This window comes from Loxodonta africana, chromosome 7 (assembly GCF_030014295.1).
Source record: "Loxodonta africana isolate mLoxAfr1 chromosome 7, mLoxAfr1.hap2, whole genome shotgun sequence".
NCBI lineage: Eukaryota > Metazoa > Chordata > Mammalia > Proboscidea > Elephantidae > Loxodonta > Loxodonta africana.
Genome location: NC_087348.1, coordinates 12,952,774 through 12,965,505, shown reverse-complemented (window position 1 = coordinate 12,965,505; position 12,732 = coordinate 12,952,774). Strand labels below are relative to the sequence as shown.

The following is a 12,732-nucleotide window of genomic DNA, read 5'->3' as shown; positions in this document are numbered from 1 at the left end:
GCATTACTTAGCCCAGCAGTGGAGCTGGAGCCGGAGGCTCCGCGCCGCTAGCCCGCCGCCCTGGCCGCGCGCCGGAGCCCTCTTTGTGCCGGCATCAGGTGCAAGCCCGGGAACGCAGACCGTGCGAGCACGCGCCCGGAGCGCGCACTGCACCGCTGGCCTCCACCCCGCGGGCGCGCGGGCGCGCGGGCGCGCGGGCGCACTCGCGGCTCCCGGCACCCCGGGGATCTCCTCCGCGTCCCGGCCTGCAGCGGAGGAAGGAGGCGGACCGACACGTATCCGTCCTAGTTGCAGGGCCGACTCCACGCGGGCGGGCGGGGGAGCCGGAGACCACAGCTCCAGCCCGCTGGCCTTCGAAAGATCCTCCTGGGCCAATGGCAGGCGGGGCGACGAGCCCGGATTGGTGCAGGCGCTCTGCTGATCACTGTGGAAACCCCGGCGGCGGGGAACGCGGGAGGATGTGTAGCCCGGGGCAGGGGGGCCCCTGAGCACCACCGGAGTTTACTGGAGGCGAAAGTCCATCCGGGCGGGCCAAGGGAGGCGGGGAGGAGGGGACCGCTTGAGGGCACTGGGAAGCCCAGGATTCTGCCGAGGGAGGCCTGGGAGCCTCCGGCGGGAAGGAGGGTGGGCTGGGGGAGGGGGCGCGGTAGGAGGCGGAGTAGAAGAAGACAAAAGCCGAAAGCGAGCCGGGCCGGGTCCGCACACTCTGGCAGGAGGGGCTGTTTGTGTAGCGAGCAGCTGGCGCCGGGAGGCCGCACCTCACAGAGCATCCCGCTTGGCAGGCAGCATGGGGAAGGGGGGGAACCAGGGCGAGGGGGGCCCCGAGCGCGAGGCGCCCATGCCCACCTTCAGCTGGGAGGAGATTCAGAAGCACAACCTACGCACGGACAAGTGGCTCGTCATCGATCGTAAAGTCTATAACATCACCACATGGTCCAACCGGCACCCAGGGGGCCGCCGGGTCATCGGGCACTACGCGGGGGAAGATGCTACGGTAAGGGTGTGGGGGATCCCCCACCACCTTTCTCTGCTACCGGTCGGAGTCAGGCACCCTGGGTCCCTGGGCGCCAACCAGACCTCTGGCGCTGACGAGCTCGGGGCGCCTGGGAGGGAAGGAAAGTGCGCCTGTTGCGCACGTAACTCGCCCCGAATCTTCCTTTCCTGGGACAAGTGGGTGAACTTAGGGTGGGGGTCCCATTTTGGACCCCGACAGGCAGCGCCGCGGTGGAGATCCGACCGGTAGAGAGCGGTGCTGGATCTGCTGCGCGCGCTGAGACCCACGTCCGCGCCTCTGTCGGGTGCCTTCGGAGCCAGGGACTTCCCAAAGGGGGCGCTCGGGTTTTGGCAGCCCCCTGTGAGGAAGATGGCCGCCCCTGGGCGCCGCGGGAGAAAGCGGGAGCGGAGGCAGTTAGATGGAGGGGCTCGGCGCGCGTCCCGCGCTTTCCCGCCAGACCGGGGCTCGCTCCTCCTTTGGCTCTTGTCTAAGAAGGTCTGCGATGGCTGCGTGGGAGAGAGACCACCTGATAGCTCCCGTTCCCACGCTCCCAAGGATTACCAAGATCGATCCCGAGGGTCGGCATCCCTGGGGAGTGGGTGGGGGGTTGATGGAAGGAGAGAGGGCTAGAGTTTGCCAAACCAGTTCGAGAGGGCAACGGGAGCTGATGAACTTACCGACACCAGCCTGGTTTGGCTAGGTCCGAGCTGCGCCCGAGGTTACTCGCGGACGTTCAACTCAATGGCCTTCTTTGCCTCTAAACCCTGCCGGGAACGCCCTTTCCTGCTCCTGCACTCCTGGAGGTAGAAGCCGCGCGGCCTCCCCGGAGCCAGGGCTGCCCATCTCACCAGCTCCAAACGTGGGGCACAGTCACTTTGCGGCACCCCCACGGCACCCCACTGCAGTCACCTACTCTTAGCTTGAGAGCCTTACATTTCTTTAAGGTGCAGTTAGGACCCCGTGCACTCACAGGGGTGCGAGAGAAAAGAACAAAGGCACAGAGGAAAGAAAGGGGCCTCTTGGTGGCAGTGAGCTGGAAGCAGAGAAGAAGGTGTGGCAGAGTAGAAAATGCAGGAAAAGGTGAATGAGGAGAGGCTGAAGGAAGCGGCGAAGCGGCAAACTCCTTGAGGAAGATCACTCCACCTGGAGGTCTAGGGTGCTGACTCCTTTGTGAGCCTTGGCTGTCCAAGATAAATGGATCCCTGTCAGTTGGTGAAATTCTTCACAGCCGGACCTCCTCCCACCTCATCCTGGCAGGCCTAGCCAGGGAGGCCAGACCATTCAACTGCAATCCAGGCTGTTCACTCCTGGCTCACTGCTTGGTGAGCAGGGCCCAGGCTTATTTAAGCTTGAGAAGATGGTCCGCCCATATCTCCTACAGCTTCTGGCTCCATTCTCTTTTACCTGATTGTGAAGACTGCTTCAGCCCCCCAGGCTGGTGATGCTAACCATAAGTTAGGTGGGTATAGGTTATCACTCATCTGGGTACTACCTCATTTGGACCTTGCCACAAACCTGTGAGTAGGTTGAATAAGGGTAACCAGTTGCCAGCAAGCTGATTCCGACTCTGGGCAACCCCATGTGTGCCAAAGTAGAACTGCCCTCCAGGGTGTTTTTTAGTGGCTGATTTTTTGGAAGTAGATCACGGGGCCTTTCTTTGGAGGCACCTCTGGGTGGACTGGAACCCTCAACAGCCGAGTGTGTTAACTATTTGCACCACCCAGGCAGGTGGTTGGGTAACGGTAATTCCTAATAAAAAAGATCTTTGATCTCCTGGTTGGTGTCTTTCCACCCTTCCATGTTGCTGGACTTGTGCTGGCCTGTCCATGATTTCATAGGGACATTATAAAAGGTTTCCGCCCTGTCTGACCTTTACCAAAAAGTTTCCTAGCAAGATAAGCCGAAGATGATAGATTGGCCTGAGTAGCCCATATCGTTAAGTAAACATATTTTCTTCTGAGGAACTCAGCCTGGCATCTGCCTTGAACTTTATAGTTTTAACGAGGGCATGAGATTTATTTCATCTTTCTTCAGTGTGTTCTCATTGCTTACCTGGCCTTTACCATGAGTTTCCTCCAAAATCAGTGCTCAGATCTACCCCATCAGGCTACCAGGATGCCTTGCGTTCTCCCCCTCCCTCTCAGTCTCATAAGTTTGAGCTAAAAATGTAGCAGTCTTTTCATTTCTTTCCCCCGCTGCTCTCTGAATAGATCTCACTGACTGTAAATCTGGCATCTTGGACGCTAGCTGCCCTGTTATAAGAACGGAGGGAGCCCGAGTAGGATCCCAAGAGCCCTGGAAATGCAACCAGACTGTTGATCCCTGGGTTTGTCTACTGCGTGCTATCACTTTACTGAGCCCCTTTCCATCCCCGTCAGATACTCCTGTGTTTATGTCAATGAGGCAGATTTATGGCAAAGCCCTTCGTGAACTCTAAGTGCTAGATAAATGCAATGTAGTGTTTCACACACATGAGAATTAAGAGTGAAGATTATGAAACAGTAAGCACTGGACTGCTGACTGAAGGGTTGGCAGTTCGAGTCTATGCAGAGGTGCCTCGGAAGAAAACCCTGGCAATCTACTGAAAAATCAGCCTCCGAAAACCCTATGGAGCCCAGTTCTACTCGGACACACGTGATGTCGCCAGGAGTCAGAATCAACTAGATGGCAACTGGTTTAGACTGTTAAAAAAAAAAAAAAAAAAGGAATTTGGAAGAAAAGTTTTTTTAATCTACACCATCTTTATTTGGTGTAGCAAGACAGAAAGAGACAATTTCTATCCCCGAAGCTTACTGCTTAAGAGTTCCTTTTGTTTTTTTTAAAGAAGACTTTTTGTGCATGAAATACACCACCTTGGGTTACAAGTTGAGTAACAGTGGAATGAGCCGCTGGGTTCTCTTTGGCTTTTTCTTTCTTTTTTTTTTAAACCATCTGGGATCAGGTTGGAAGAAAGGCATGGCGGTTTGGGGAGGGGACTTGGAGAGAGACAGGAACAGGCTAGGGAGCAAGAGACTCGACTTGTGGCTTTGTCTAGGCTTAATGCTGAGCAAGTGGCTTTGTCCCTTGGGGTGTAGACTTCTCTTCCTCTGAGCTTTGGGACTGACGGTATTTAGGGACCATGCCAATTTAGGGGACGACTGATGTGGCAGTTAATTTGGATCCTCTGGTACACTTGACACGTCAGTGCGTCGTTACGAGCCAATCACAGTGCAGTAACATCCTAACAGAGGTGTGGGAGGAGAGCCCAGAGGTCAGGGAAGTCATTGTTGGGGCCGTTTGGGGCCTCAGCTTGGGGGCTTTCTTGTTTCTGAGAAGGGAAGACCTCAGCAGCCAGGACCTACCTCTTCCCAAGAGGGATGAACCAGTGAAGGGTAAGAGCAATTGGCATTTCGTCCTTCCGTGGAAGTTAGAGCTTGGCCTTGCCTGTAATAATGAAGTTGCTTAATTTTCACAACTCACAAAGCACAGTCATATAAAACCAAACTTGTTGCTGTCCAGTCGATTCTGACTCATAGTGACCCTCTAGGACAGAGTAGAACTGCCCCATAGCGTTTCCAAGGAGTGCTTGGTGGATTCGAACTGCTGACCTTTTGGTTAGCAGCCATAGCATTTAATCACTATGCCACCAGGGTTTCCACATTCATATATATACTACCTCATTTAATCCTCAGATCAATCCTCTAGGCTCTCTGGTTGCTATTTTGTTTGAAAGCCTTGCCCAAGCTGTGTGCTCAAGTCTTTGTAACTGAGCCTACCTGGTTCATCCTTCCTACCTCCCCTCCTTCCTTCCCTCCTTATTTTCCGTTCCTTCCTTCCTTTCTTTCTTCCTCCCTCTACCCACCTCTCTGGTCTCTTTCCCTCCTGTCCTCTGGCGCTTCTCTTGTCTCTGCCTTGCTGTTGCCAAAAAGAACCTTTACCCATGTCGCAAGAGTGTCTCTGTTCTTTTCCCAGCAGCACCCCACCACTGTAGAACTTTCTCCCCTCAGGACTTGTCATCCTCAACGGCAATTTATCAAACATTTATGGGCATCTCCATGGCTCTGAGCTGGGCCCTGTGTGCAGAGATGAATAATTCACAGTGACCCAAATCTACTGGGCTTGCTTCTCTCTCTCTAGTTGGGACTTGAATGTGGAACCTCCACCTCCAGATGCCACCACCCCACCCCATCCCCCACCACCTTGTTTTCTTGCCCTGTCTGCAGCCTGTAGGACCATGGGAAGGTGAGAACAGGTCAGAGACTCATTCTGTCTTTCAGTCTGGTCCAATGCTGCTCTTGTAAAGAGGCAGTAGATTGAAGATGGAACAACTCTGTCCTCCTCAGATGAGGCAGGAGGGTCGCGGTATTTCGAGCAGAGTGCGTGGGTTTCAGTCCCGGCTTTATGAATCCCTATGCAGGTGACTTTCCAGGTCTGTAAAATGGGAATAACAAGGAGGTTATCAGGCTGAAATGGACCGAGTGTGCAATCACTCTTCAAACTTCAGCACGCTGTACAGGTGTAGGGGACCAGCGCCTTATCTACTTAGCATCCATGTAGTCCCTAGTGCCCCTAGTAGGGAGTTCAGTGAAAATGAAGAACAGGAGGAACAGGGACCTTCATGACCCCATTTTGCTGAATGAACACACATTTGCTGTGCTTGACCCCCCCCCCCCCGTCAATTGGAGGGCAGCTCCACCCCCTCGGTGGGACCATTCCTGCTGGCTGGGCCTCTGTACCACCACAGTGGGGAGCCCCTGCCCAGCCCAGCATCCCTGGTATTGGCTTCGTGACATGACTGTGGCAAGTGACATCAGCAGGGTTGGGGGGTTGGCTTCCTCTGTAACCCGTTCACCCCCAGTTTCCCTTCGTAGGGGCCCGCTTCTTGTGCAAACTTTCCACCCCCAGGCAGTGCATGTGCCCTGTGTCAGTGGAGACGATCTCGTCGAGGGGCTCTTTGGTCCCCGAGCACAGCCCCACCAGCCTCCACTGCTTCTTTCCCTTGCCGGGGACATGGCACTCGGGCGACCTGATCTGCTGGCATCTCTGCTGCCAATAGGAAGTCACCAACCCTGTCTCTGCTCTTTCTCAGTCTCCACCCCCCGAGAGCTTGGGTCCAGGGTGAGGAAAGAGTCCTTTTGCGTTCTCTCCCCCGTAAGCACTTGGTCCCCAGAGCTCCTTTCCCCGATCTGGCTCATCTCGCCATCCCTGAGTCCTGGACATGCAGAGCTGGATTAGAGACTGGCCTGACCCAGGAGGCACTCACATCTCTGCAAGAAAGAGTCACACATCCGGAAACATCATGGCACCAGGTGCTGAGTGCAGAGGGAGCCAGGAGTTCCACCCGGGGTGGGGTGGGGACAGGGTTGATGTCACAAAGTTGGCTGATGTTGGAGCTGGGCGATGGCAGAAGCCAAAATTGGCCGAGATCAGTAAGTGTGACATACACATATCTGCCTTTTAGGAACCTGGGTGTTGGGATGCTTCCTCCTGCAGCCTGAATCCCCACCCCACCCCTATTTATATTCCTGGGGGCCAGCCTGGCTCTGTTCTCAACCTGTCTGCTCTACAGACAAATTATCTTGCTCTTCCTTCTCTCCACCTGTGTCCCAGGTCCTCTTCCTAAGAGGCTGCTGTCCCTGTCAGACAAGGATGGAGCCTGGTTCCAATTCTTGTTCCAAGATGAACGTTTGGATTGGCCCTGTGCTGCCACATACCGTGGCCTGCCTTGCACCAGCCAGGCGCTTCTGTAGCCAACAGTGTGTGAACCTGCAAGTGTGTGGCCTTTTGGAGGGAGAGTAATCCACTCTAACAGAGTAGGAAGCTCATTTGATTGAGGCCTTTGCACAGTCGTCCCTTGGTGTCTGCAGGGGACTGGTTCTAGGTCCCCCTTGGATACCAAAATCCAAAGATGCTCAAAGGCGTAGTATTTGCCTATAACCTACTCAATCCTCCCCTATACTTTGAATCATCACTACATTACTTATAATACCTAATAAAAAGTAAATGCTATGTAAATAGTTGTTATACTGTATTATTTAGGGAATAATGACAAAAAAAAGTCTCTTTTTTTTTAATATTTCGATCTGTGTTTGGTTGAACCCGCGGATGCAGAGGGCCGACTGTGTGTCAGGGGAAAGAGCTCTGGAGTTAGACACACCTGACTCAAATTCTGGCTTGACTAGTTCCTGGAATGTGACTCTGGGCAATAACTTCACCTCCCTAGGCCTCTTCCGCATCTCTGCATTATGGCCTGGTGGTACAACAATAAAGCTCTCGGCTGCTAATCGAAAAGTTGGTGGTTTGAATCCACCCAATGGCTCCTTATGAGAAAGACCAGGTGATCTGCCCCCATAAAGATTACCCACGGCTGTTGAGTCGATTCTGACTCATAGGGACCCCATAGGGCTTCCAAGGTGTGGCAGGGAGGAGACTGCCACATCTTTGACCCTCGGAGCCACTGGTGGTTTCAAGCCGCCAACCTTTCAGTTAGCAGTCAAGCACTTTAACCACTGTGCCACCAGGCCTAGAAAACCCTGTAGGGTAGCTCTGTTCTGTCACATGGGATGGCTATCAGTTGGAATCGACTTGACGGCACCTAAAAACAGCAACACAATATGGCCTACCTGACAGTTTGTTAAAGATTTGTGGGGTTATGTGTGCGAAGCCCTTAGCTCAGCGGCTAGCCTACTTAATACACAGCAGCTATTCGAGCCCTGAAGTTTGGATGGGTGGAGAAGGCAAGGAATTCTTGGTGTTTTGGAACCAGAAGCCAAGTGGTGTAAAATGGCAGGAGAAGAATCTGAACATGGTGGCCAAGTCTCCTGGGATTAGAGGCTGTGCAGCTGGGGGATACTGGGCTCATTCCTTGGTTCTGAGCCCTCTAGATGGGCACCTTTGTAGGCACCGGGGTCATTGCAGACAGTAAGATAGACATGGCTCTTCCCTTGGAGAGCTTAAGTTCTAGCTGGGGAGACAGACAATAAAGAAGTGAGGAGATAACATAGTTTCAATCACGATAACTGCTATGAAGATGAAACAGGGTAACGCCCCAGAGAAAGCCAGGAGTCCCGGCCAATGCACCTTACATGCAGCTACCACCTGTCAGTCAGCAGAGGCTTGTGTGCTGCCACGATGTTGGACCGGTTTCAGTGGAGCTTCCAGACTAAGGTGGACAAGGAAGAAAGGCCTGGAGATTTGCACCCAGAAACCAGGCAATGAAAACCCAATGGATCCCAATGATCTCATCCGCAACCAATCAAGGGGATGGCACAGGACCAGGCAGCGTTTCATTCCTTGTTGCCACGAGTCGGGGGCCCACTTGACAGTAGCTAACAACAACAATTTCAGATGGAGTGATTGGGAAAAACCTCTCTGAGGTGACTTTGGGGCCCAGACCTAAATGGAGCCGGCCCCATGATATGGGATGCAAAGTCGCTGGCATGGGAATGGGCTCGGTGTGTTGAAGGATCGCCTGCTCAGAGCCTCAGGACGCTGGCAGATCTACACCGACAATGAGCTGACGCAGCAGAGTGGTGTGCAGGAAAGAGCAGTTGCTGGAGTCAGGTGGATCCGGGCTTGGCTCCTGGCTCTGCCACTTGAGCACAGGTTACTTCATCTGTAGAGGTGGACTTTGAAGCTTCCGTGTGGTAACACAAACAATGCTCTTGGCTCCCTGCCTGGCTCGTGCCTGTTCCTTCTTGTGGCCTCAGGGAGGTGTGGCTGCCTGAGAGGATTCAGAGTGCCCTCTGGACACGGCTGAGCAGCAGGCCTTCCTCTATGAGGGCAGAGATGTGTCTGTCTGCTCCCCCAGACCCCCAGCCCTAGCAGGGCCTTGGAAGGGTGACCTGGATCTGAGGGGTTGGGATATGGGTTTGCGATCAATGCCCTGACAAGCTCTCAACTTTCACCTTCACCGAGAAACGAAGGGTAATAATTTCGTTATCTGAGACAGCAGCTGTTCCTCAGGAAATGGCTGTCTTACAAAGGACTTCCGATTCACTGCATAAAAACTATCGTCCGATGTGAGGAGAACCAATGAACGGGCTTTTTCAGGCCCAGCCCCCGGCCCTGAATTTGGAAGCTTCCGCTGGGCCTTTCCCAGGGCTTTCTAACGTGGGAGGGTCCTCACTTTGCAGAGGAAGCTGGGACTGGAGGGGGTGCGTGGGGAGGTGACAGTCTCAGTCCTGCAGAGCTTGTCAGCCCTGGAACCTGGGCCACCGGACTGCCTGCCCAGAGCCCTTGGGCTAGCATGTCTGCTTTCTCTGAAAATATACGTGATCTGATCCCTGCTGCTGGTTGCCATTGAGCCAATTCCGACCCCACGTGTGTGGAGTAGAACTGCCCCATGGGATTTTCAAGCCTGTGACCTTTCGGAAGCAAATCATCAGGCCTGTCTTCCGAGGCACTTCTGTGTGGGTTTGAACTGCCAGCTCTTCGGCTAGTAGTTAAGCGCTTAACTGCCTACACCACCCGGGGACTCCTGTCCTTTTTTGCTCAACTAGAAGAACAGACTTTTTTTAAGAAAACCCTGGGCCCAGTTTTCCTCTGCACAAAGTGTTGCATTGTAAGTCTGTTCTAGACACAAATAGAACAAAGACCAGGCAAACGGACTCGAAGCTAGGGCTGTGGTAAAGAGACAGGAGGAGACTGGCAATTACTGTTGGGAGATGCTTTGATGGGAGGTGAAAAGATTTTTACGCATTGTCAACATTTTCCCCTCAATTTCCTTTTTTTTTTTTTGAAATTTCCGAACATATAGGAAATTGAAAGCGTAAATGAATACCTTCATCTTCAACCCAGATTCACATTCTGCCACGTTTGTTTTCTCTCTGTTTCTGTACATGCAATTTTCATTTTTTTTGGCTGAACCATTTTGAAATGCATCATTATGACACCTGTGGGGTTAACCTGGAGTCCCTGTGTGGTATAAACGGTTAATGCAAGCTTGGCTGCTAACTAACCAAAAGGCTAGAGGTTCGAGTCCATCTAGAGGCGCTTCAAAGAAAGCCCTGGTGATTGACTTCCAAAGAATCAGCTCCGGGGATAGTTTCGGAGTTGCTTTGGTTTGTTTCACATTATCGCCTAAGGGTGTTTTCTGTGCAGTATTAGTCTTCAGTCTTGTTGTCATTGATCACCATGCATGATGCGGGAAAGGAGCTGCCATGCGGGGCGGGTGGTACGCTCGCGCCCCAGTAGGGCACCCAGCTCAGGAGCCGCGGTGGTGCGGGCCCTGTCTGCACTGGTCTCCCCCTACCTGTGCCTACGTGGTGCCTCTCCCTGGAGGCAGCCGCACATCCATGCACAAGCCCTTGGTGAGCTCAGCCTGCCCTCGTCAGGGCAGAGGCCCGGGTGGCTGACGGCTGGAGGTGGGCACTGAGGGATCTGCCCGGGATGAGGCTGGAGAGGACATTTGGGGCCGGATGGAGGGACACCCCGTTTGATGTCTCCAAGGGGGGAGGAGCATGTAGAGGTGGAGTCCCAGGCTCACCACCTGCCCCTCTGCGCCCCAGGATGCCTTTCGCGCCTTCCACCCCAACCTTGACTTCGTGCGCAAGTTCATGAAGCCCTTGCTGATTGGGGAGCTGGCCCCGGAGGAGCCCAGCCAGGATCGTGGCAAGAACGTGAGTCTGGTGGGGACAGAGGAAGGAGGGGGGTGCTCAGCCTGGGGAGGGGGGCCTTTGTGCCAGTCTTAAAGGAGGGGCATTGCCTGTCGCACCAGGAGCCGGGCTGGTGGCTGCATTTTCCTTCTCCTTCCTTCCTTTCTTCCCATAAAGGTGCCAGCTGCTGGTCTGGGACAGGACAGTCTAGGAGAAAGACAGACAGTGCAGAAACACACAAGAAGACAGCAGATAGTGACGCACTAAGTGGGGAAGTGGGGTGCCTGAGTGGTCAGGGAGCACCTCTTTGAGAAGGAATCACTGCCACTTAGCCATTTGCTCCTGGTCTAGGACATGTCAGCCACCAGGCCAGGTGCTGGGCTTTTGAGACAACATTAAGTAAAAATAGCAACACCTGAGGCCTCGTAGGGCTCTTTTGTTAAACAATGAAAGAGCATGTGAGTAAGACCCCGTGTCCACAATGGGGCAGCATGGTCCAGTCCCCCTCCCTGCCCCCTCTGCTCTCCTCAATCCCAGCCTTCCCCTGCCCGAGTCACCCTCCAGAAGCCTGGCTCTAGCCTGGACCAGAGGGACCTGAGAGCCCTGTTCACTCTGGGAGTTGCCCAATTAGCCTCACCCAGGGCAGTGCGTGCAGGTCTGCACTTGACCTGTGACCCCAGAGCTGGTGCCAGAGCCCAGGGCTGAGGATGACACTGCAGAAATCCCTACTTCCCCTGTTCTGGCCTGTGTCACCAGAACTGACCCGAAACCTGACTCCACCCGCCTCCCTGGAGGCTGTGCCCGGCCTTGGTGCTAGCGGGCAGCTGGGTCCCTTTGCTGGCTCTGCCTCAGGGTAGCTGGAGCACTCGCCCTGCCCAACGGGGATGGTTCTTTCAGAGCTCCCACTTCTCATATCCATTCAGGATGGGAACATTTCACGGTGAAGCCAGACCCTCTCCCCAGTGAGCCCCTCCTCCTCTTGCTGACCCCCCCACCTTGGAGTAATCCATCCCTGACCTCTTCATCTTAGGTGTCTCAGCAGAGCCAGGCTGGGCACAGGGTCGCTCCATCTTGTCCAGTGGCCTCGTCATTATACCTGATCTTCCTGAGAAGATCTAGGCCATTTCGCACATGCTCCAGGGGCTGTGATCTCTCCTCCTCCCCTCCCCCGACCTCTACATCTCTGCCCCTCCTCATGCTGTTACCTTCTCCACTTGCTCAGACTGATCTCCAGGTCTCATCCCACCTTCTTCACACATGGCTCTGTCTTCTCTCCCTTTTGAGCTTCCCCAGTGCTCTCCCAGGCTCCCTCCTTCCTGACCTTGCTTCTCTGGCTCCCATCCTGCTTCTTCCCTGTCACAGTTGCTCACATGGATAGATTCTTCGTTGCTTATCACCAGTCTCCCAGATCTGTCTTCACACACGCACCACCAAAGCTGCCCTTTCCAAGCCCCCTTGGAGATGTCCCAGTGGATTTCTGTAGTCCCATTTTCTCTGCTTTCTTTCCCTCCTGCCCCGCCTGCCCCTGCCTCCAACTCCTTTCTTTCTCCCAGTGATGCTGTCATTTCTCCAGAGCCATCGTTGGCTTGCCTCTCTCTCCCTGGCCGCACATGCCCAGTGGTCACCAAGTCCTCTCTTGCCTTCCTTTGTGCTCTCTGGGGGCAGGGACTTCATCCTGGGCTATTTGTGTCTCCCTCACCTCAACCCCCTGGAGACTTGATGGAGGACCCAGAGCTGGAGAGACAGTGGAGTGGGGTGAAAAAAGCAAAGTCTGAGTCAAACCCCTTTTCTGCCACTCAACTAGCTATGGACAGAGGGGCAGAGTCCCCATGGCCATGCCAGGCACATGGTAGGCACAAGGCAGATGGCAGCCATTGGTGGTACTGTGGTCACAAGGCTTTGGTCCCCTCTACAGTGTGGCTGGGTGGCTGACTCCCTTCCCGGGGCTCTCGCTCAACAGTCTCACCTCATCGAGGACTTCCGGGCCCTGAGGAAGACAGCCGAGGACATGAAGCTGTTCAAGACCAACCATCTGTTCTTCCTCTCCCTCTTGGCCCACATCGTCGCCATGGAGACCATCGCATGGTTCATCATCTCTTACTTTGGCAATGGCTGGATTCCAACCCTCATCACAGCCTTTGTCCTTACTACCTCTCAGGTGAG

General features: G+C 54.3%; 1 protein-coding gene across 1 annotated transcript in view; it reads left to right on the top strand.

Annotated features, from left to right (window-relative positions):
- The first annotated feature begins 623 nt into the window (after positions 1-623).
- Positions 624-12,732, top strand: part of FADS2 (fatty acid desaturase 2) — a 43,953-nt gene continuing 31,844 nt past the window's right edge. Inside the window, exons 1-3 of the mRNA XM_003419648.4 lie at positions 624-994; positions 10,483-10,593; positions 12,530-12,727. Of these exons, the coding sequence (XP_003419696.1) occupies positions 788-994; positions 10,483-10,593; positions 12,530-12,727 (516 nt within the window). The 5' untranslated portion in view covers positions 624-787. The remainder of the gene's footprint in view (positions 995-10,482; positions 10,594-12,529; positions 12,728-12,732) is intronic.